The sequence below is a fragment of the Zeus faber genome, assembly GCF_960531495.2.
Source record: "Zeus faber genome assembly, chromosome: 6".
Taxonomy (NCBI): Eukaryota; Metazoa; Chordata; class Actinopteri; order Zeiformes; family Zeidae; genus Zeus; species Zeus faber.
Window position 1 is genome coordinate 18,316,293 of NC_137201.1, and position 25,714 is coordinate 18,342,006.

Sequence of the window (25,714 nt, forward strand, 5' to 3'; positions counted from 1 at the left end):
TGCTCACGGTTGGTGTTTTAGTGTTTGTGGAGTGAGGGTAAAGTCAATTAGCGGGTAGAAGAAAGATAAAGTCAGTGGGTGATTGAATACATAATGTGTGCAGAGATTAGGGAAAAAAAAACCAACATCAGCTACCGTGATTTAAATACCACAGAGTGCAGGTGAGTAGTGTTGAAAGAAGAAGTGCAACTGGGTTGCGAGAGTTTTTCCAAATGCCTTTCTTTCTTTCTCTCTTTCTCTCTTTCTCTCTTTCTCTCTTTCTGCTCAGTGTTATATTCACCGTGTAGCAGTGCAGCTCCTTCGCTGGGAATTTATCTGCATTTTGCACCTAACCTAACTTGTTTATGCACGAGGACGCGCACACACGCACTCCAACAGTCAAACACACACAGATGCGCGCACACACAGATGCACACACACACACACACACACACACACACACACACACACACACGCACACAAGCACACTCATACAACACACACCTTTGCTGCACCATGCGAGGCCTCACTACTGCCACCGTTGCCATGGTGACTACACTACATATTTGAATTAAGCATTACATTACAGTAAACCCATCTCTCTCTCTCCCTCTCTCTATCTCTCTCTCTCTCTCTCTCTCTCTCTCCATCCTCCTCCGTCTTCTCTGCTCTGTACCAGAGTGTGCAGCCCTGTGAGGGGATGAAGATGTCTGATACGGACCGCACTCGGGGTGGTGTATGTAAACCACGTCTCTGAAATTGCTGACTGCAGCAGAATAGTCGGGAGGTGGCGCGGTGCGAGGGCGTCTGGGGGGCCCGCTGAGGTCTGTTGCTCTGGAGCGCCGCGTTATTAGATCTGGGCTGGTTTTGGAGCGCGGTCACTTCTCCGATCCAGTTAGCGGTGTGGGATGTTGCATGGAAACCTGCAGGGTCTTTGCTTTGGGGACACGCATGTTGGGATTGTTCCTGCTGATGTTGCTGCGAGGTTTGGAGTAACCAGCTAATCTCCTTGTCTTCAGCATGTTATTGTGCGGACTCTCTTTTTAATGGATTCTCTTTTTTTGGATCTTCTCTTTGATTCTCTGTTACGCTATAGAGTAAATGCAGGCTGATGTGTTTGAGTGCTTGGAGTGGGCTGATACAACCTTCCATTACTGTGTAAAGTTGGAGTGGTAGACTCCTTTGGGATTCTGTGGTGTATTACTGTATTTTCCTCCACTGTTGAAATCCATTGTTATCTCTTTGAATGCCAAGCCCATTGAAGACTGTCATCCATCGGTGGGGTTTTGAGTCTATGGGAGTGTCGTCCCACTCACTGGGGTAATGTGCATGTGTGTGACAACATGTTTTCCTTCAATGCGTGGCTGCCATATTGCACATTGACAGTCATTATATCGACAGAAAGAAGGGCGTCTTATGCTCTCTTTTTGCAGTCCTTATTGTCTGCATCCAGCCTCTCGTGGCAGTGAATCCTTGTTCTGTGTGTCGTGGGAGTATTGGGAAAGCTAGAGATGTTACAGAGAGGGCAAAGCCATGCGTTCACCGCCGCTCACCGAGTCCTGCAATAGAAACGCTGAAAAACGGAGAGACTTGATGACCGAAAAACCCACTGTCAGATACAGCAAATTGACCGAACAGAGATCGGAGGATGAAAAAGTTGGGCTCCAACCGAAGCCTGAACAAGGTGCTGGCGCAGTGTGAGACCCCAGGTTCAACCAAATTTGACCAGATCAAAGAGGGGAAGGGGGGCTGGGCCGGCCGCCTGGGGGGCGCCAGGAGGGCGCTGAGCCGTAAAGCCAAAGGATCCTCATTGCCTTCAACGTCATCCTCAACGCCATGCCTTTTCTCCACAGCTCCCCCTCCACCCAAGAGGGCTCCCAGCACCACCCTGACACTACGCTCCAAATCCATGACTGCTGAGCTAGAGGAACTCGGTAAGTGACCGTGCACGTACAACAAACAACACACGGTCACACTCATACACACACGCAAAATACCCATCAGTCCTCCATTAGGGCTGAGCGACATATTGATTTGATATTGATATTATGATGTGAGACGAGATGCGTTGTCTGGGATTTCTGGTTCATCGTAATATTGTGGTATCGTTAAATGTTGTTTTGAAGGCTGCATTACAGTAAAGTAATGCAGTTTTCTGAACTGCATAGACTGTTCTAGCTGTTCTAATCAACACCTCTACCTCGGTCATGATATCCACATTACTAATGATGGTTTCTCAAATATTTCTTGTGTGTAAATATCTTGAAAGCGCCAATAGTCACGCCCAAAATATCGTCAAATTATCAATATCGAGTTAAAATCCAAAAATATATACATTTTGTTTAAATCAATATCGCCCAGCCCTATCCTACACTCTCTTTTTTCACCTCCCTCTTATATTTCTTGCTACCATTTTTCCACTGAGAAAAGACGTAATCCCTCCCTACTCTCTGGGGCAAATCACAAAGGAATGGATTGCGGCCCATTATATCACCATCAATTGCGCATCAGTTGCGGCCACTATCTGCACCGTCTTCGTCTGCGCCCGATTCCCAAAGGATATTTCGCTAATGATATGACAGCACAAACATGGCCATAAAGTCCTGCTGCTGAGTGCAATTTGCCCCTGTTTTGCATCCGATCGCAATGATCCATGTGGCAAAGTAATTAATCCAATGGATCAATGGCTCAATGGAGCCTGACACGGGACACACGCTTGATTTGTTTCGTTTAATTAGGAAAGGGAGTAAAATAAATTATTCTAAAATAATATAACACAGTGCTTTTATTTGTGTTTTTTTTTGGAGAAACAGGAAACAGGCACACTGAGTGCCACAATGCATAATGGAGAGTCTCCATTTACGCCACTGCTCTCCACCTGCCTGTTTTAAGAATTGCCAGTCTTAAATAAATATAAAACTTAAAATAATTGCCGGACAGTAGTTATATTTTGATTTAAAGTGTTTAATGAAAATGTTAAATTGTAAGGAGATTCCTTGGGGTTGCTGCGCCGATGCTATGCAAAATCCCGACGGGGCCATAGCACCAGTAAGCCCCCCTTTAGCCCTTTACGCCGTGGTCCCCAGCCCCCCTTTACGGGGTCTGATCATGCACGGATCGGAGGCGCTGAAGACGCTGCTTTTTCTTTTTGTCTGCGCAGTTACCACCAGCTCTCTGCAGACAGTAATAATTTAACTCTAACTTTGCATGGCTATGAGCACTGGTGTTGAATTCGGACGTTTTTTGCAACGAGGCTCATTTTCATAGAAAGAGGCCAATTTTGCGCCGAGTGTATGAATAACACCTAATTTAAATACGTGCAAATAGCACCGGTGCATCGAGACGCTATCTGCGTGGCAGCGCGGTTGCGGGTGCTCCCGTTCTCTGTTATTTGCGCCGCAAAGCCGCGCAATCCTTTCTGTGAAATTTGCCCCTCAGAGTAGTTACCTGTGTTAGCTTGTCATTTCCCCTCCTCTGCTGACATTGTCTCTTTCCCATCAAGCTTCTGCTCGGAGGAGAAGAGGAGGTGAGTCTGAGGCAAGAACTTGTCACCTCTCTGAGCGTCACAGAGATGAGTTATCTCTTCTGCAATCAACAGTGTCGATCGAAGAGGGGACAATTTAAAAAACCTGCTCACAAATTCACTTTTCATTGTTCCTGTTTCTCATTTGTCCTCTTGAGTACCTTCCCACTCCCTATTGTTAAACAGTTAAAGCCAGAAACTCCTTGACTGGGATTGTGATCCATTCCACAGAGCATGACGTGACCTGTGTTTGTAATAAACCTTTCATCACAGTATACGCAATGTCTGTTGGTCCCAACAACTCCATGCATGCTTTGTGTTGACGGCTCATAGGGAGTCATTATGTGGCAGTCATCAGTTCTGTTTTGTTTTCTCACATTCCCAACAGAAAGATTGGATGAGATGTTGGCATCCCAAGAGCCTATGTTGCGCTCCCAGCCCTTGGAGGTGGATTACAGAGCGGCCACTGTTAAACAACGGCCAACCAGCAGGAGAATAACACCAGCAGAGATCAGTGTGAGTACTGAGCTGGCATGCATGCAAACAAAACAGAAATGCACCGCTACGCACATAAAGAGCTCCTTTGGTATAATGGACTATTTATTGAGATCCTCCATTTTATGCACACTGCCGACTAGTTTTAATTGACTCGTTTTTGTTCTGTTAACAGGCAGCTTATATGTATTTGCGAAATGTGTTTTGTTGTGCAGTCGCTGTTTGAGAGGCAAGGTATGGCTCTACATGGAGGACTACACCCAGGTATGGAGAGAGGTCACATACCATTACCTAAAGGGATGTCCAGGACCAAATCTTTTGGTAAAACAATCACCCATACCTTTGAATGATAAATGAAATATATCTATATATTACCTATATATATATATATATAGTACTGTGCAAAAGTTTAAGGCACTTTAGATGTCTCATGCACATTTGTCTTAGACAGTTATTTTATATCTTCTGCATTAGTGTGTCAATATGTCTGTAGCATGACCACGACCCCAAACAAACAGCTAGAGTCATAAAGAACGTATCTTCTGCGAAAAGAAGGACAAGGAGTCCTGCAACAGATGGTACGGCCCCCACAGAGCCCTGGTCTCAACATCATCAGTCAGTTAGTCTGGGATCACATCAAGAGACAGAAGCAATTGAGACCTGAGCCTAAATCCCCAGAAGAACTGTGGCTAGTTCTCCAAGGTGCTTGGAACAACCTACCTGCCGAGTACCTTAGAAAACTGGACATAGGAGAATTGGTGCTGTTTTAAAGGCAAAGGGTGGACACCCCAAATATTGATTTGATTTAGGTTGGTGTTTACCGCACTTTGGATGTTGTTAATTGATAAATAAAAACTATTCATTATTTTTGAAAGCATTCTCACTTTACAGCATTTTTTTTCACTTTTGCACAGTACTGTATAAATAAATATATATATATATATATTTCATTTATCATATATATATATATATACTGTATATACTGTATATATATATATATTTAAGTTGTTTTTTTTGCTAAGCATATGATATGCTATGATAGATGCTATGATATGCTATTATATGGTGTGATGCTAGGATACAGTGATATTAACAAAGATATTTGTTAATGATACTGTGATACTCCCTCCTCAGGTGCAACTGAGGAGGATCGTCTGTCTGCCCTGGCAGGGGAACACCGTTTCCCCCGTAGCTCCTCGATGACTGACAGCCTCCGAGACCACTTCCAATCTCAATCCATTCCTCCACCGCCGCAAACTGCACCGCCTCCTCCCCCATCCCTCTACTACCAGGACACTGGCCCTCCCCCAGGCTTCTGTCCACCGCCTCCTCCCTCCCGGGCCCACAGTCAGGGACATGAGCCTGGAGGACGCTCTAGTTTCAAGCCTTCGTCGCTCGACTTACCCTACGAGGCTTCTCAGCGGCAAGCCACACATATGGAGAGGCAGAAGAAGGCCCACTCCATGATCATCCTACAGGACTCCTCGCATCTCCCTGTAGAACCTACGGACATTCCCCGTCCTGCTGCAACTACTCCACCTGAGCGAATCAAAAGGAAGGGTCGGGTCATTGACAACCCTTATGCCAATGTGGGGCAGTTTAGCATTGGACTGTACACACCCACTAAGCCCCACAGAAAGAAAAGCCCACTGGTCAAGCAACTGCAGGTATGTTAAATGTATAAAATGGACTGTAATCTCAAATATGTAGCACAGATTTGCTTGATAAATTGCTTAATGTGTCTTGCAGGTGGAGGATGCCCAAGAAAGAGCTAGTTTGGCCTTCGCTGCTGCCCATTCCCGAGATAGCTCCCCTTCAGGGCGACACCCGCATACCCACGGGCACACACACACTAGCCGCGCAGACTACTACCAGCAGCAGCTGATGGCTGAACGAGAACGCATGCGTCTCCAGGGAGAGGCTCTGCTGCAAGGGAAGGGCCCCTTTGCTGCTGCTATCGCTGGAGCAGTGAAAGACCGTGAACGCCGCCTAGAGGAACGGAGGAAATCCACTGTCTTCCTGTCTGTTGGGACCATGGAGGGGATGTCCACACCCAGCCCTGAAGCCCCCTCCCTGACGCAGTCACGCTCAATTGATGAGAGGATGCTCACCCGGGATCTCAGCCAGTTGCCTCCCCCTGCCTTGGCCCTGAGCCCCTCACCTAGTGGGACAACCTTCATCCATCCACTTACTGGAAAGCCACTGGACCCTAACTCACCACTTGCTCTTGCGCTGGCCGCAAGGGAGAGGGCATTGACCTCTCAGAACCAGTCCCCATCCAGCAGCCCAGAGCCCAGGACTAAACAGGAACGTGCTGGCCAGGGCGGAATATTCATTGACAACCAGACCAAAGAGTCTCAACATGGAGAAGGAGGAGTTGCATCTCCCCCATTCTCCCCACAAAGCACCAAGGCAGGGGGATATGGTACTGGACCCTCAATAGGGGCTATGTTAGCCCCCCAATCCACCAAACCCCAGTGGGCATCGTCCCCTGCACCGGTGTCACTCCGGCAAGAAATAGAGATAAGAACAGAGGACAGAAAGGAGGAGAAAAGAACTGAGGAAAAGAAGAGTATGTTAATCAGTATTATGGATAAATCCCAGCAGAAGACAGCAGGACTGGTCATGGTCCATGCTACCAGTAATGGCCAGACTTTGGGGGTGGGTTCAGAAGTAGAGGCAGCACCTGTCCCAACAGCCACTGTACCAAGCAAACCTCCAAGCCCTCGGGCGAAATCCCCCAGTCCCACAGCCTCCCAGTCCCAAGCCCAAATGCAGGCAAAGTCTCCACCCCAGCATTCTGCTAGCCCAGCCCAAGACAAGGCTCTTGTGCAGGGCAGCTCAGAGGAGGATGCGGATACGTATACAGTTACTCTCCCTCCTGCCATGTTGTCCTCAAGTGATGAGGAAACACGAGAGGAATTACGTAAGATTGGTGTGGTACCACCACCAGATGAATTTTCTAATGGACTTCAGGCGCAGGCACAGAGGACCCCTACATTCCCAACTAAATCTGCCACTTCCCCCGTCACCCCGATAATTCCTATACCCCAAACCCCTTCAACCCCAACAACCCCGACTTTGACCTCCACCCAGCCTCAGGCTCCCCACCCAACACCTCCATCCGCTGCAGCAGCTGTCTCAGGGAAGCCCTCTGACCCTCTGGAGCCCCCACCAGTGGTGGAATCTGGCTCTGCAGCTGACTCTGGTGTGGAGGAGGCTGACACACGCAGCTCCAGTGAACGAGAGCGAGACCACCACCTCGAGACCACCAGCACCGTCTCCACCGTATCTAGCATGTCCACACTGTCCTCGGAAAGTGGCGAGCCCGCCGACACACAAACCACGCACACCTCCTATGCCGACGGGCAGACCTTCGTGCTCGACAAGCCGCCAGTGCCTCCCAAGCCCCGACTCAAGTCCCAGATAGGAGGCAGTAAAGGCCCCGTTACCTTCAGGGACCCTCTGCTAAAGCAGAGCTCTGACAGCGAGCTGCTATCACAACAACAGGCCGCTGCCCTGGCTGCTGCTGCAGCTGGGGGCGCATCGCTGGCTTCAGGTGGGTCAGCATCAGTGACGGGGCTTGCCCCAACCAAGCCACGTTACCTCTTCCAGCGTAGGTCCAAGCTGTGGGGCGACCCAGTGGAGCCCCGCGGGCCTGGAGTGGGGCTGGGTGTTGGGAGTTTGGGGAATCTCGGCGGGCTGGGGCTGGGTTTAGGAGCGGATGAGGGAGGAAAACCATCTGTTATGGGGGAGCTAAGTTCAAGGCTCCAGCAACTGAATAAAGACACAAGGTCGCTTGGAGAGGAGCCGCTGGGAGCGTCGCTGGACCCTGGGAGGAAGTCTCCTGTCACAGGTGCCAGGTAAGAGGACAGCACAGTGTATTGTAAGGCAAGGCAGGTTTATTTATGGACACAGATCTCTCTGCCATCATTTTGAATCATAGATGGCAGATGGATCTGTCCGTAAATATTAACATAATGACTAAATAATACTATGCAGTCGCTTCCTGATACACTGTAGAATGTTATTATTAAAAAGGGCATAATTGGACATGTCTTAAAATATGAGATAATCATTATTCCTTGTTTCTCAATTTCTTATTTGACTTGACTTTCATCACTATCTAATCTAATCATCTGTCTCGCTAATCCTCATATTTTAATTAAAGACAAATTAGGCCACTAGCTGAGGGCCTTATTTGTTTTCTGTTATTTGTCATATTAGACATTTACTATTTCCTCGGTCCAGTGATATTTAATAGTACGGTACTCAGCATCTGATTTGAATTCTGTGCATGATGTACTTTTATTTTATTTTAAAGTATGCTGGTTAATCTGTGACCCTCTCCACTGTGATGGTAAGTAATATAAAGGGCAGAGGTCACCAACTCTGCTAGCTTCCCTGGCATTGCTAGTGTTTCCCTACTGCTACCCATACCTTACCATGATGTGTCATCTGTTGCTACGTTAGTAATAAGGAAGTAAGGAAGATATCAACCATAGAGTCTTTGAAAAGGGGATCATGTGACATGGCTCATCTGATTGTGCAATGAAGTACTTCATATTTTTACAGATCTGAGAGGGACACCGAAGAGGTTAAACCCTAAGCTTATAGCCCCTTATAGGGTAAACCAATGTCCATTTATTATCTGTTTTTTTTTCCTAACAAACCTACTGACTAATCCCATTCAAAAAGAATCACCCACTTATGTTTTTTTTTCTCCACATGTTACCTTGTTTGCATCACACAGCTTTCTAAATTGCGCACTGTGTCTTACAAAAACAACGACAGCGATGAAAAATAAAACTAATAAAGATCGGGCGATTATAGCAAATGCTGCTTTTGGGGAGAGACACACAACAAAGTGCTGCTAACCAATGAGGAATTTATTGAGCACAGCCATTCATTTAGTGGCTCTTGTGTGTGAAGTGATACTTGTTTCCATGGTTACGGAAGTAGCTCGGCGTACCTTGGCCTCTAGTTTAGCGTTCTCTTAGTGGTCTGTGCGTGTGTGTGCGTGTGTTTGTGTGCGTGCGTGCGTGCATGTTTTAGCAGTCACTTATCTGTTGTTGCAAACAAGGTAACAGTGCCTGGAGGCATGCACTTACTCTATTCTCACTGTCGGGTTTTGACCAGCGATCCCCCTGGGTCCCCCACGCCCCCTCAGCCCGCCTCAGAAAGTTGCAACTTTCCTCAGCCTGTATCCAGACGACCAAAGTATGTCCTTATATCACAGCCACCACTGATGTGGACACGACAAAACTATCGCTCTCTCCCGCCCAATTATTTTCACACTCCAATGACGGCTCTGTCTCATCGTCCCATCACCAAAGTTGTGACGTGCAGAATATGAAGACATCAGTTTGAAATGCCGGTGAAATTATGAGATCGCTTCATCAGAAATGCATGATTAGATTATAGGTTTTATATATATATATATATATATATATATATATATATATATATATATATATATATATATCTTTAATAATCTATCCTGGCCTTGTAGTGTTTTGGGTAAATGCTTGTCCAGCTTTCACATCAATAAAGTAGAAATAATACAGTCATTGTTTAGTCAATAGTTACATCTAACTGATAAGAATGAAGGTTTAAAGAAATTACTATTACGCATAACGTGCAAAACTGATTATTTGACTTGCTTTGATGTCACGGCAAAACCACTAATGTCCAGTTTTCTGTAGTTAACCTGCGTGAAGGCTGTTACGACAAGCAATCCATCTGCAACACACATTCCTTGAGATACACCTCACATTAATCATGATTTTTTTTTTTTTTTTTTGCGAGAACTGAATGCCAAGCCAAATGCAAAGAACTGGTTCCAAAACTGGGAAGTTGCTTTAATACAGGGCGTCAAAGATGCACAAATTCAAACGAATGTATGCACCACTTACACTTACCACGTGCTTAGTAGTGAAGTTGTGGTCAGATAAATTGGGGGTTTTTCGATTTTTTTCCGTTCCTATTTTTGAAGCGCGGTAAAAGAGGCCCAACAGGCCGAAGCAGTAAGGCCGCTCTTGTCACAACCTCTGGGCCACACCAGAAGCAGAACTACCCCAATTTCCTGGCGCATCAGTGCCGCAGCCAAATGATCTCATATTATATATTATCTCACCAAGATCTCTGCTTGCAAAGTGTCAGGAGAGTGAACTGCCACAAGAGTGGGTTTCCCGGGAGATTTACGGGGTTAAAACTTAACACCGCCACAACAGCATATAATTGTCAATTTGCGTTGCAATTTGTGTTGCAATTTACGTTGCGCCACGGCTTTCATGCAATTTGAACTTGAAATCTGCGTGAAATTACATCTGATTTATCAAGGCAGCGGATCATCACACAATCAGAGAATGAGACGGCCTTCGAGTCGCATTTTTGGCAGGTGAAGAACAGTTGAAATTATATAATATGTGCGCGATAAGAAGAATGACTTTCGGCGGTGCTGAAATAGAAATACAGATTATTGAGGTAAAGTAAAATAGAAAGTCGTCACAACCGCTGGCGGACCACCACAGTAGACGTTTCTGGGAGCAGAATGTGTCTGAAACGAGGTTTGAAAAGCAACTGTGAAACTGTTTGACGTCCATTAGGTTTGTCACAGCATAACTGTGCCTCGTAATCACACAGGGCCCAACCTCTGACAACTGTCTTCTTCTGGTGTGGTCCTAGTGTGAAGGTAATGAAGTGTTTATTTGACCAATAGGGAGGTGCAATAAACTATACAGGAAAACTTGCACAATGGCAAATGTAAACCCCAATATAAACTTGCAACAATGGATGCTCCTGTGCGCCCATAAGCCCGACGCCGCCCACCCGAGGCATACTAAAATATTACAAGCCCACCTCCCCCACCCATAATGTTTATACAGTCCCTTAATAAGCATAATGCTCAAAAAAGGTGGAGCATCTTTTATAATGACCCAAAATATAACATCAATAAGCATTTAACAGCTTAAATCGCCTGAGATGGAAAAGAAAAATAATAATGAAATGAAATGAAATATAAATAAAATGTAGGACTGGGCATACCATTATATCTTTCCTTCCTCTGCTCCTGTAGCTCCCAGTCACTCACAGCACCAACTCCTCACCAAATCCTAAAAACCCATGATGGTTGTTTCATTCCTTCACTTTCTCCCCACAGCCAGTATCCTTCCCATTGATGCTCCCCAACCCCCCGTCCCCCATCCGCTCCTCTCTGTCCCACCGTGTCCATGTGCCGTGTCTCGTAGCTTTGGCTGGTCTCGAAAAACCGTGGTTGTCATGTGGTGTAAGTTTTGTTCTATGGTTTCCTGTGACTCTCTGTTCATTTCGAGGTTTTGTTTTCCTTGGTTTGTTTTCAATGATTGTGTTAAGGATGGCTTTGGTCCCTGACTTTCACCGCGATGATAAGTGACATTGATACATGGAGTGTAGTGCCACACCTGTCTTAGTATATAAGTGTATACAGCTTAAACTGACCTTCGGTCGGTAGAATATCCTCATTGACATCGCGGCCTCACAAACCTCATTCTGGCACATGTGAATGTATCTTACCCGCGGAAATTATTTCCCTCTTCAATTTAAAATCATTACACCGTGAGTAAATCGAACAGTCACCAAAGTCAAGGGACATTGGCCCTTTTTTTTTTTTATTATCTTGTTTTTTTGTTTTTTTTTGTCATTTTGTGCAGTGTTTGATATGTGAATAGTGTGCTCATTTCTCTCTCATGTGGCCAGCTGGTCAGACTTTCCAGTAAAGCCAACTCTGCTGTCCTTGTCATGCCCGCACGTAACACGTCCAAGACAGACACATACGCCAGACACACACACACGCACACACACACACACACACACACACACACACACACACACACACACACACACACACACACACACACACACACAATCCCTAAATATGTAGGCAAACACACCCCGCACAACCCTGACTGACACACACACACACACACACACACACACACACACACACACACACACACACACACACACACACACACACACACACACATACACACATAAGTACGCGCATGCGTACAGAGGCTGTCAAGGAGAACAGAGTTGGCTGACGCTGAACAGAGGTCTGGCTCGCGGGCCGCTTCTCATGGAGTGATGCTAACATTCTCTCCCATTGCTCTCTCTCTGCTCACCTTGCATGCCCCGCCCTGCTGCTCTGATCTGATTGGTCTAGAACTGACTGTGCGCCCAGGAGGGCAGGAAGACTGTGTAAGTGCGCATGGAGCTCATCTCATATCCACCGGCTTGCCATATTTATGAACGTCTCTATCCCAAATACCTGCCCCACCCGCGACCTGCCTTACCCACCTTCAACAACACCACCAATACGCTCACACGATTTTCAATGCATGAAAGGTAGACTCAAACAAATCATATTGCACACCTACTACATCCATTTTGGCCTTTCCTTTCCCTCATCCCTGCCTGCTCCAGGCAAGACAGGTCTTTTTTTTTTTTACCTCCAATTCTTAATCCCTCCTTGTCCATATCCATAAATTCAGCTGCTCATTGGCCACCTCTGGACTGCAGCACTGTTCATGCTCCTGCAGTTTTTAAATATAGGGTCAATGCAGGACGATAAAACCTCCATGAAAGTACCGGAACATGTAGCTCGGTTCAAACGTGAACGCCTAACCGCAGATTGATAGTTGGTTTGAGATAATGTGACTATTCAACCTCATGCTGCAGCTCAGAATAAGATGGTTGATGTCTATAATGATCTCCAGATCACAGTGCGGGTATGCTACCCCTCCCTTTACTCTAATTTCTTTTCATAGAGCATGTAGGTGGTATGTGTGTGTGTGTGTGTGTGTGTGTGTGTGTGTGTGTGTGTGTGTGTGTGTGTGTGTGTGTGTGTGTGTGTGTGTGTGTGTCTGTGTGTGTGTATGTGTGTGCGTGCGTGCGTGTGTGTGTGTGTGTGTGTGCGTGCGTGCATAGTGCGTGCGTGTGTGTATATGCGTGTGTGTGTGCGTGTGTGTGTGTGTGTGCGCACGCGCGCGCGGGTGTGTGTGTGTGTGTGTGCGTGCGTGTTTGTGTGTGTGCATATTCCAGTGTGTATGTATGTGTGCGTGTGTGTGTGTGTGGGTGTGTGTGAGTGCTCGTGTGTGCATGTGTGTGTGTGTGTGCGTATGCAAGTGTGTGTATGTGTGCACGTGCGTGCATATGTGTGTGTGCGGGGTGGTTCAGCGTGAGAGAGATAACAGCAATTATTTCACACAGTAATTTGTAGGATTTGTGTGTGTGTGTGTGTGTGTGTGTGTGTGTGTGTGTGTGTGTGTGTGTGTGTGTGTGTGTGTGTGTGTGTGTGTGTCAGACAGGGGGAGGGTGAAAGAGAGGTCTTGCATCGGCGTTTCTATAAATAAATCATAGTAGGTAGATTTATTGTGTCTTGGAGCATGTTTGGGCACGTCAAGTCCCTTCATTCTCGCAGTCAGGCAATTTTCCACCGTACCACCTCAAAAAAAAAAAACGCTGGAGCGTAACAGAGCCGCTGCCAGGGTCCTCAGTGTCAGTTCCGCGTTGAGTCATCGCCGTAGTAATCACACAACGGTCTCCGTGGTGTGTTTGTTTTCCAAAAGGAGAGTTTAGTGGAATCGACAGTCGGTTGCAACTTTAACTTCTCCGCCGAGCACAGACGGACCCCCAGGTGTTGCCGCTTTTAACCTCCGTAATTTACCGCGCAATTCTCTTGCGTGGCGTACGGCAAACCCATCGCCCCCCCCCCCCACCGGACTCGTCGTTTGAAATTGTAAAATTGTTCATTGAACGCGATTGAACTTGAGTTAGGATGAGATCGACCCCTTATCTAATCGCCGCGCATGGATGTTGCCGTGAGGCGTAGAGGCAGCGAGGCGTCCGCCGAGGGGTAACAGCGTAGCCCTCCTATCATTCACTGACCTCTGGCCTCCATCAGGTCAGAGGTCAGCGACTGGAACAATACCTCTTGGTAATAACCCCGCTTTTTCCCCTCTATATTTCCTCTTAAATACAAAATTTTCTTGCATTATCTTCACACGCCGTAATGCTTGTCCTGCCTTGCGTGTATGCTTTACGCAAACCTCCCATCTCTCTCTCTCTCTCTCTCTCGCTGTCCTCCAGACTTTTCAGCAGTCTAGGAGAGCTCCACACCATTTCCCAGAGAAGTTACGGCACCACGTACACCATCCGCCCCGGCAGCCGCTACCCGGTCACCCGACGCACGCCCAGCCCAGGCTCGGGTTCGCCCGACCGGGGCGACCCCCTCGGACGACTCCCGGGCTTCGGCCTGCCGACCTCCCCGACCACGCCCCCCCACACCATCCTCAAGTCCTCCAGCCTCAGCCTGCACCACGAGCCCAAGGAGGTGCGCTTCGTGATGCGGAGCTCCAGCGCCCGCTCCCGCTCCCCGTCCCCGTCGCCCTCCCACTCCCCCGGGCTGGGCTCCCCGCTCCTGGCCCTCAGACCCTTCCACCAGAAGCCGCTGCACCTGTGGAACAAGTACGACGTCGGGGACTGGCTGGAGAGCATCAACCTGGGGGAGCACCGGGCGGGGTTCCAGGAGCACGAGATCGAGGGCTCCCACCTGCCGGCTCTGACCAAGGAGGACTTTGCGGAGTTGGGCGTGACGCGCGTCGGGCATCGCATGAATATTGAACGAGCACTGAAGCAGCTGCTGGAGAGCTGACCCCTGCCCTGAGAGGGAGAGTAGAAGGGGATGAGACTAGATAGAGAGAGGCATGGAAGGTCGATGGGGAAAGGAGAGAGCGCCTCCTCCTTTACTCCGGCTCTGTTTTTTCCGTTTTTTTTATTTCACTCCCTGTCGATGCATCACGTAACCCCCGGTTCCCGTCGACGCCCTGCACTCAGCGCTGCACTGATGGGATGGACCGGCTCCTCTGTCCCCCTCACCGTCTGCTCACCCAGTCAGGCCGCGGCTCTGGGGGAGTTCCCGTCTTTGTGCGGAGGAGCTTCGCATGACCTCCCATAAAAAAATTAAAAAAAAAAAACATCCATTTTGATTTCATCCTCCCGCTCATTCTCCACGGGACCTCCCCGCCTCTCCTCTCTACCTCCGTCTCCCCCCGGTCTAGGCGGGCCCCCCATGGCGGCCCCCTTTTTGCAGTTTTTGGAGTCAAGGAGGAGGAAGAGTCTCGTTCCCTACAGAAAGCTCAGTTGCCTTTCAAAATATTTCTACAGAGATCATCCACAGTCAACGCAGGACGGCGGAGGCGGCGGTGACACTGCTCTGACAAACTGTGTCCTCTCTCTACCTGCTGTCATTTTTAAAAACCAAGGACTTTTGGGCCCAGAGGTGGAGGTCCACGATGTAGACCACGGGAGATTCACTTCTCCGTCTCGGAATCCAGACTGTGCTATCTATTATCTATATTTGGAGAATGTTTAACCAACACTAGTGGCTTTTTTCTTAATCAAACAATTTGTTTTGGTTTTTCCAAAGGGAACATTATAGATAGACATAGCATAATGTGATATATATATATATATATGTATCTAAATAGCTTTGAGAAGAAGGAACACAATGTCACAAAGAGGAACTATAATAAATACATCTGCACCTGTCTTCTGTTTCTAGTATAGAGGGCCAAGAGAAATCTTTAAAAATTTATTCCACCAATAATTTACTAATTTCTACCAATTATATACATATATATTTGAAATAAAAAGTATATAGATATATGAAAATAATTTTTTTGTCAAAAGTTATACAACTTTACTAAAATACTACATGGTGTTATATATACATATATGATCAACTGTTGACGAACTTAACTTATGGTCGCCCTTTCCTGAACAGTAGCATGACGAGTTGCATCATGTCTTGGAAAGAGAGATTTTGTTGTTTGTTTTTATTTTCTTACGGTCTTCCTTCCATACTTAAGGGCATCCCACAATGTGAGGCCGAGACCCCCAGCCGAAAGCCCATCCCCGTTGCCGTGGTTACAGATATGGTTCCGTCTCTCTCCTTCCTCGTTCCTTTCACCCGCCGCGAACCGTGGAAAACAACGGAAATAGCGAGACCGTTCATTGGGGAATGAGGCTGTCCACCATGGGCCTGTTGTATACCACTCAGGGATGGAACTTTGGGATACTAACACGGAGAGAGAGCTCGGTGATATTTTTAGGGCTGGTGAGAGCAACAAGACCACCACAGAGCTGGTTTATGACCATTTTGCGAAGAATACACAAGAAATGGCGCGGTGAAAGAAAGAGGTCAGGAGACGACACGACAGCTACAGGAGAACCCATATCGCTACTCCCTGATTGTTACAAGTTTATTTTATTTTATTTTATTTATTGTTTTGCTCCAAAACAACAGCACTGATAAGTTCTGAGCGCGTGTGAATGGCCAAAGTGAGGATAGTGCAATTTTTCTTTTGTTTTGTCTTCTGTTTTTTTTCTAAATAAATAAATAATTTACGTCTCACAAAAAGTATTTCACCTTGACCTAAGCTATCTAATCCTGCAAAACAAATCAGAAACACAACGGTTCAAAAGGAGCTAAAAATCTGTGCCTTTCCAAAAAAAAAAAAAAAAAAAAGGAAAAACAAAAAAAAACAAAAAACAAAAAAAAATAAAGAAAAGCGGCATCTCCGGTATCTACGGCTGGTTCGGCTCCAGGGATGGGCGGGTTTTTTCGCGAGGGTCTTTAACGAAACAATAGGGGAAAAAATGAAATAAATGAATGACTAAATAAAGAAAATCTGCAATTGTATCCACATGAGGAGTCCCTGCTGGCAGTGAGAACCAGTGAGTTTTATTCATGCAACAGGGGAGCACGAGCACTCGCTTTTCTCTGAGAGAAGGGCCCCGGCGAACAAAAACCTCAGAAAGCGACCTTTGACCCCTCGAGCCAAGTTCATCTCCGCTCACAGCGGCTCGGCGGCGGTTCGAAGCGTAAAGGTTGCGTGAGGTTGTAGGAATAGCACTCACTGCCTCACTGTGACCTAAGTGATTATTTGATTTTGGGATTCCAGTGTTATGACCTTATGACTGAGTTGGGCTTTTTTGACTGTGTGTTGTAGTTGCTTTTTTTTTTTTTTCTTCCTTTCTTTTATCTCTCTTTTCTTTGCGTTTTTTTGTTTTTTTTTCTTTGTTTTTTTGGTTGATTCGTTACCCTCCTACACTGTGGGTAGATTTTGTAGCTTGTGGAACACGATACTTTTATCTTTCACTCATTTGAATTTTAGAGTGAACATTACAAGACAGAAAAAAAAAGGAGACGCTGTCTATTGAAAAATACTTATACTTGTACATAATGAACAAGATACAAATATTTGCTTTTTTTATATTAATCAGAAGCAATGTATATATGATAGATTTCATATAAATTTTTCGAAAAACAAAAAATATATAGATCTATATATGAATGTTTGGCATATATGCATAGTTAACCACCTGCGGAAAAGGTGAGCAGATTTTATTCTTTCTATGAACTCTTGAACTTTTGAACTCTGAACTCTGAACTAGGAGATGATTTGCACAAAACAAGGTGCTAACATAAAAGCCACCCATTGTCCAAGCGCTTGCGTGCATCTGGGCTCCCAAATCTCACCGTATGGTCGTTCCTCTTTAACATGTGGAAAAATACATGTCGGTGCGTGTGTGTGTGTGTGTGTGTGTGTGGAACAGAGATAGAGAGAGAGAGAGAGAGAGAGCATGTGTGTGTGTGTGTGTGTGTGTGTGTGTGTCATTGATAGGGTCTACAACTTTGGAATTATTCCACTAGAGCCTTATTGTATCCCCCCAGAGATTCCCAGCAGAGTCTGTGTCAAACAAACATAAAACACACACACACGCAGGCACGCACGCGCACACACACACACACACACACACACACCTGCATACATCACTGACCAATTCCAGATAGTTGTTGTACCGCATTTCTTTCTGCAAAGCACTCCTGTAAAAGGTGAATTATTGTAGGGCCTACTGAGAGGGACTGAGCGGGAGAGAGAGAAAGAAAGAAACCATACCACCGTGCATCGAGGGGGAATACTGTCATATTTTGTACCGCGGGAAAAACGCGAATCTGCTCCGTCACGGCTTTTCCAGCGTTATAGCTTTCGTGACACTTTTCCACGTCCAGCTTTGCATGTGCGCTCCCGCCCCCGGCTCTACCTGGCTGCACTCCTCTTTCCTTCTTCAGACCTTCAGTTTTTGAGTTTTGGATATGATTCATGGGGTGATTTTGAAGAGGAACAAACAAAAACAATGGAAAATGTGCCAAAAAAAAAAGACAACACACAAAAAAAAAAAAAAAACAACTAACAAATTGTATGTTTCTTCTTTGCTTTAGGGACTACCTTAGTTATGTTCTTGAGCTATTAGACTCAATAATATGGTGCCATCTCCTGGAAATCTTGAGAACTACCGATATTTGTTAAATCCTCTCAACTGTATGTACAGCACCTTTTTAAGTGAAAATACACTCATTTTTTTATGTTTTCTGAGAATCCTTCTTTGCGATGATTTTGCGTCACCTCTTTCAAACATCAATAAGGCAAGGTCTCACAAGAGCGTGGTTTTCACTTGGTTGAAGGTTAACCCGGAAAAAATAAATAAAAACAAAACAGCCAGGGGGGAAAAAAGAGAGATACAATCAATCAACGCACGAGAGTCAAACATTTCAATGAAAGACATTGAATCTGGACCCGTATTGGTACGGAAAAAAAAAACAAAAAAAAGGACACTGCAAAGGACGCCTGGTTGGACTGTTGCGTACGTTTAGCACATAAACTGGTGCAAAACAGAGCAACGGATGAAATAAAAAAAATAAAAAGGTGTGACACACTGACACATCATCCACTCCTTAGTGAGTTTACCGGAAGGTTATCTTTGTCTTATTTTGTAATCAACAAAGCACAATCTACATAGTGTAGAGGGAGCGGTGTAATATTTTTAAAAATCCACTGGAATCCGGTCGCCTGATTCCCGGTCTTATCATCAAAAAGGGTTTTTTCTTTTTTTTTTTTTTTGTTCATTGTCTTTTTCTTTTCTCCTTGTTTGCACTGTGAAAGTTTAGAATGGTGGATCTATCGCTGCGGCGTCCCGGGGGGAAAATTGCACCTGAAAGGTTTCTCTCAGAAACCGGCGAAACCCTCGCAAGCGTTCCTTGCTTTCCTCCCTGGGGGTAGGGCGGGGAAGGTGGAAGCGGAAGGTCAAAGTCCAGTTAGAATCAAGTGACGGGAAGCGGGCGCTGGAGGCAGAGAGACGGGATCTGAGGCGTCTGCCGCGATAAATCCACCACAGAGATATATGTTTGTTATCTTATGTGATAAATTTATAATTAAAAAAAAAAAAAAAGAAAAAAAAAAAAAAATGCACTTGGTCGTCTTTTTTGTCAGACTTGCTGCTGCTGGTACGGTCAGTGATAAATCAGTATCTCAAGCAGTTTATTGATATTAAGCGCACACACACTTCAACGTACAGTATAATGATGGGTAGAAATATATATTTATCATTGTACATTCACATGCCGGCTATTTCACAAAACTAAACGAATTGACCGTATCGACGACACACAGCTGTATCACAGAATGCTTGTGTGCAACAACATCACAATTACTGGATTTATACATTTGAAGGTACATTCTTTATTAACTTAAAAACATGTAAAAATGTGAATATAGTGTACGGGGCTACACATCAACTATGACAATTCAACAATAGCAGCCTATACTGTACATGTAGTTCCCTAGTGTCACTGCAGACATCACAACACACACACACACACACACACACACACACACACACACACACACACACACACACACACACACACACACACACACACACACACACACACACACACACACACACACACACACACACACTTTCAAGGAGAGTTCACCGTCACAGATTCATTGCCTTGTGTGGTCGTGACTTATTCTTAAACTTCACATTGTCGTCACAGCACACACACACACAGCTGGATGAGCATTCAGACTTCTGTATGTCTCGAGCAATATCTGCAATATTATAGCAGACATTAAAGTATTAAACAAAGAAACAGGGGGATTCATGTGTGTCGACGAGGACCTGATCAACATTTTACAGCAGAGCATCTCTGCGTTAAAGCAGAAAATATCACAGAGCCACATTCGGACGACATGATCTGAATGATCTGAACCCACAACGTCTCCTGCTATCTTAACTCTTACAACGGCAGTGTTAAGATGAAACACTGCAAATTAATCAATTAAAATAAGAGAAGATTAAGGGGCGATTTCGCGGACACAGATTAGACCTTATCTTAAAACGAAATCACACTTTCACTATCTGGATTAACTGAAACTACTTTTCTCGATCACGGTTTAAAATAGTCTCAGACAGCGGCGTGCACGGGGTTGGGGGAGGGGCGCGCCTTAGACCAGGGCTGATCGTGAAGGTGACCTGGTGGCATGACAGTTCATCCTCATTCATGCTTTGAAATAACTCAATTTTGAGGGTTATTTTCAGTGTTTTATACTGACCGTATGTCAGAGATTACTGTTCTCGTACATCTAAAAAAGAAAAAAAAAGAAAAAATCATTCACTGGATCATTCACTAAATTACTGTTGGAAGGATATTACTGCGACTTCAACTTTGAGGTCTTTCAAAAATTCTGCCACGCAGCACGTTTTGTTTTTTTCTTTTCAGAAAAACCCTTAGCGCCATCGGTCAAGAGGGTACTTGGCACCGCCGCTAGTCCTTCATTACCTTCGTCGAGAGCTGCTTTCACACATGCACCGCGGCACAAAATTGAAATTGAAATTATCCAGACATTACCCGGAGGAGCTGTATGTGTGAACGCAAATGTCCGAATCATTCTGACCGTACATCATCCGGACTTTACCCAGGCAGCACCCTCGTACAAAGACCGCATAATGTCCGATCGAGTGGTATGTGTGAACAGAGCAGGCAATTGTCCGGAGCATTTGCAGCGTGTCGCGTGTTGATGACGTCCATATCATGCGTCAGTTATTTACCTTTGTGCGGATACCTTCGTGCACGGAGCGTGGCTGCTGCGTACTCCTTTCTGCTTTCCTTTATATTCCATTCCACTCTTTCGTTTATATTACGTCGAAATACATGGAGCATCAACGAAGATAAGTTGATAAAGATAAGTCGGTAGCCTCATCTGCCATTGCCTAAATCAAACAGTATTTCAAGGTAGCGTCTGACACAGACAATCTCCAGTTGTGAGCTACGTGTGTGAAAGGGTAACTTCAGACAATGTCCGGACCTGATTGTCCGGATATTGTCCAGAGTGCATGTGTGAAAGCAGCTTAGGCGTCCTAGCTCAGAACAGATGAATTAGTAAAGCCACGTCCCAGGAAGAGACAATTACATTAAGACTTAGACGAAACCCTGTCCGCGAAACCGACCCTCAGAGCAAAACTAAATTGCCTTTGCTTCGATCTCTGACATCACGAGATGCTCCGTGGCGAGGTGTAGTTTGATGCGTCAACAAGGACGCGCGGACATTTAATCCAAAACAGAGAAAAAGCCTCTCCAGAATTTGTCAGATTCTTTTAAAGCAATTCGGGGCTTTCTTCCCCGAGTCCGTCCTCTGCTGCGTCCAAATGATCGTCCTTCTTCTCCAGTTCAAAGTTCTACGAGACGATGGCACAAGTGAAAATCAAAGACGTATAAACTTGTGTTTTCTTGTCAAAAAGACGTAGTGGTAGAGTTTATACGAAATACCATTTGTATTTTCAAACTGAACCATTTTAGGTTTAGTAAATGCAATATTTTGGCTTCATAGTTAATGTTTGTATTATGACCAACAATGTGCAATAAATATAAATATACTGGGAAAATAAATGCCGAAGCTGCATTACTACCACAATTACGAAATTTGGTGACAATTATGTACGTATGTAGACAAACCATTGTTTGGGGAATTTGATAAATGACAACATGACATCATAAATGATTAAAAGGGAGTTTGACACGATACCTCCAATTCCTGCATCACTTCATCCATGAAGTCGCTGGGATTCTTCTTGTAGTCTACCGCTCTCTGGATCATTTCTCTGAACATCTGTTTCCAAGATTAAGACACATTATGTGGAAAAGTTCAAACGCACAGACAGTGAGGCATCGTAGTGCTGAAATAAGCAACGCAAACGAGTGACTGGAGTCACCAAAAATGTTACAACAGCCAAGATATTCACCTTCACTACATTCGTCCCATCTGCCGCTGACACAAAGTAGAATGGGAGTCCGTGCTTCTTGCCAAAGTTGAAGCTCTTCTGGGTGATCTTCAACTCGGCTGTTGACACATTGATGAAGGTAGAAAAGTGGGTTAAACAGAAAGATAATGTTTTGAAACCAGAGCGACTGACTATAAACAGATATCCGTACCCTAGTTCAGTTTTTTGCAACTGTTTTTTCTGCCACGCCCACGCTTTTGACAATAGAATAAACCTATGGCCCTGTACCACTGTCCCGTGCAGCACTAAACACATCACTCATCCCAACATGTAGAACCACGCTTTTATTGTGCAGTACTAATAGTGAATGATGAGACTCAACAAACCTTTTAAATTGCTCTTTACAAATGAATCTTCAACTCACAAAACGAAAATAATTATTATTAATAAGTATTAAATTAGACCTCAATAAGTCCAAGGTACAAAAAAAAAGGTCAAGGCGTTTGGCATAAATGATATTGAATGTGACTGATTAACTCTTTGCCTTCGACCAAAATAAAGTTTTGACAGAATTAAATGATCCTTTTGAGATATTCCATTCAAAACTCAAGAGCTGAACTGACTCTTCTGACCCTCGTTCATCATTCAGGAAGTCCACCCTCGCTCACTCTGCGTTACACCAACCGAATCAGACAAATTAAAAAAAAAAAAAAAAAGAGTTGAAAAATGTAAAGACTCTTTACTGAGTCACTCGTCTCAAAAGAGTCAAACTTTTATCACTACATATACAGTACAGTACACCGAATAGGCCTCACTCTCAGAATGAAACTTGTTCTGATGAACAAAGAGCTGCTGTTCTGACTGGGTGTGATTCACTGGATGAATAGAGCCTTACAATTTGGATCTTGCAACACAAAAGCAAAGCATTTTTTTTTTTTTTTTTTTTTTTTTTTTTAAGTAGAATTTCCAATTTTTTTTTACCATCGATCTTGTTGGCCACCACGCAGCACGGGATCTCTGGCCTGAACTCTCTTAGCTCCTTATACCAGTTGGAGAGGTTCTTATACGTGATCTTCCTCTGGACATCAAAAACCTTGAGGAAGGGGGGAAAAAAAACAAACAAAAAAAAAAACAATGTAATGATTCCCAGACTTTCTGCATCTTAAAATCATATCAACTGTCTCTGGTAAACAGGGATTCGTCGTACCATGATGCATGCATGTGCTTTATGGTAGTAGGAGGGGTGCATGCTCTGGAACCGTTCCTGGCCAGCTGTGTCCCAGAAGTCTGTGGGACAGAACGGAAAACTATATATCTCAGCGCGATCAACAGTAAGCCGTTATTTCAAGAGAGATATGATATGATTATTCTGTGCAATGGAGTGACCACAACCTACCGACGACCACGGTCTTGTTCCCCACAGTGACTGTGTGCTTGTAGAGAGTCAGAGCGTACGTGGACATCTGTTGGGGCCGACTGCGGCAGGAGTGAAGGATCCGACCGCGAAAAAAGCAAAAACACTTGCACGCTTTGCCAGAGCAAACCCAGCACGGCCCCCCGCCATCCCAAAACTCAAAACAAAAGTCTGTAAAATGCAACCACAGTTGTTTAACTAAAGCAGCGGCTCATCCTTTTTTTTTCCATATCGAGGACCCTCAATTGAATGCATATTAGTCCACCTCATTTGATAAGATTGTGTCTCCGGGGCCTAAATCTGAGATGTTTGTTGTTAGATATGATTTAGTCCAAATTTCCATACCTGTCTATACTAGTTTAGTTTTAGTTTTAGACAACAGTGAAGTTTTAGACAACAGTGAAGCTATGAACAAAACAGTTATTATTGTTCGTTATCTGATGTCTTTGAAAATAAGTAATGGTGAAGTTTGACTGTTAAACATTTCGCTGGGGAACCTCTTTGGGGGGAACCTGTTTGACTAGCAAAGACAATATGTGTGGCTCCGGTGAAGACTAAACACAGAGGAGCAGCCTTTAGTAACTCAGGATTCAAGAGGTTTATTTGTCACATACATATACATACGTTCATACATATATGCAGTGAAATGTCTTTGCACCGCACCCCGAGATTATGCACAAAAAGTTCTAAACTGAACATAATAGCTACCCCATTTCTACATAGTTGCCTAACTGAAACTAACTGACTCCTAATGCAGTTAGTGAATAGAATAATATAAAATAAAATATAAAATAGGGTGAAATGAGACTGAAAAAAGGTAATACAGAGTGGGGTACAAAATAAATAAATTATTATTAATAATAATAATAATAATAATAATAATAATAATAATAATAATAATAATAATAGTTGGGGTAACCATGCTACACATTGTTGGAACACACTTCCAGAACATCTCAGACCCAACGCCTACTAGTTTGAAATCCAGGCACAAAACTGCTTTCCGGTGAATAACCAGCTCATTTCAAATTGCACTTTAAACCTTTTTACCTTTTCATCGTCTATGTTGTTTGAGTGACCACTGATATATATATATATATATATATATATATATATATATATATATATATATATATATATATATATATATATATATAGAGAGAGAGAGAGAGAGAGAGAGAGAGAGAGAGAGAGAGAGAGAGAGAGAGAGAGAGAGAGAGAGAGAGAGAGAGAGAGAGAGATGCTTTTATTCTTCTTTGCTTTTATAGAATGTGTTTTATGACTTTTGCATTGCCCACTTTGAAAAGCCACAAGTGTATGAAATAATAATGTTGTACGAATAATAATAAACTCGCCTTACCTTGCCCAAAACAGATTCAGAAAAAGGATACTATTCATCCATGAGAAACCTCTCCATCAGCCTGATTCAGAGAAACATCGAGTCAAACGCACTTCACGGACAGAGGGGGGCAGCCATTCAAACACTAAGGAGTGTAAATGTTTATCACAGTCACTACTTACTTGGATTTACCAACCGCGCTGTCCCCCAAACAGATGATCTTCACTCGCTCGTCGGCGTCGTATTTCTCCAGGTCCAGTTCAGTGAAGCTGCTGGCGTCACCGGCCATGTTTATTCTCAGTGAGGAATGAAATCCGCAGCGGGGTTGAGTTTTGGGTTTGTTTTTTTTGTTTGTTTGTTTGTTTTGTTTGGTTATTTGTTTGTTTACAACGCCAGCGCTCGCCCCCCTGCCATTGTTAGCATCGTGTCGGTTAGCTAACCTAATTCAAAGATGAACACGAGGTCCTGCTCGCGATCGTTCATCTCGCTTGCTCGCCGTCATGGAGCATGTTTGAGGTTAAATCTAAGACTGGAGGGGTCAACATTGCGATTCGCTTTGTCTCGCACGGCGAGGAGATAACTCGCTGAACCAAGGGAGCGCGCTCGACCCACGGCTTTGGTTTCTACGCAACGGGGACGCCCGAAGGACCGATCCCCGTGCTGCCCCCAGAGGTGCCTGTCCAAAAAGGCGGCTGGTCCAACCGGCTGATCGGCTCAGAGAGCCACAGTCTGACGACGACAACAAATGCAGCACATTTCTTGCACTTGCAGTACAATCAGATTTGATGGCCTT

The 25,714-nt window shown here is 44.8% G+C and overlaps 2 protein-coding genes across 2 annotated transcripts in view; one reads left to right on the forward strand and one right to left on the reverse strand.

The window, feature by feature from the left end:
• shank3a (SH3 and multiple ankyrin repeat domains 3a) overlaps positions 1–14,693 on the forward strand; it is a gene marked incomplete at both ends in the record, with an annotated part of 157,666 nt that extends 142,973 nt beyond the window's left edge. Inside the window, 7 exons of the mRNA XM_080002436.1 lie at positions 1,833–1,913; positions 3,482–3,505; positions 3,891–4,018; positions 4,213–4,318; positions 5,132–5,664; positions 5,747–7,860; positions 14,129–14,693. Coding sequence (XP_079858562.1) covers positions 1,833–1,913; positions 3,482–3,505; positions 3,891–4,018; positions 4,213–4,318; positions 5,132–5,664; positions 5,747–7,860; positions 14,129–14,693 — 3,551 coding nt within the window. The remainder of the gene's footprint in view (positions 1–1,832; positions 1,914–3,481; positions 3,506–3,890; positions 4,019–4,212; positions 4,319–5,131; positions 5,665–5,746; positions 7,861–14,128) is intronic.
• A 6,833-nt stretch (positions 14,694–21,526) lies between these two features.
• rabl2 (RAB, member of RAS oncogene family-like 2) lies at positions 21,527–25,210 on the reverse strand (the record flags this gene model as incomplete). The annotated part of the gene is made up of 8 exons (XM_080002441.1): positions 21,527–21,625; positions 21,973–22,056; positions 22,190–22,287; positions 23,150–23,261; positions 23,376–23,455; positions 23,565–23,644; positions 24,974–25,003; positions 25,104–25,210. 8 exons carry the CDS (start codon positions 25,208–25,210, stop codon positions 21,545–21,547), a joined length of 672 nt encoding a protein of 223 aa, XP_079858567.1. The 3' UTR covers positions 21,527–21,544.
• Between the last annotated feature and the right edge of the window lie 504 nt (positions 25,211–25,714).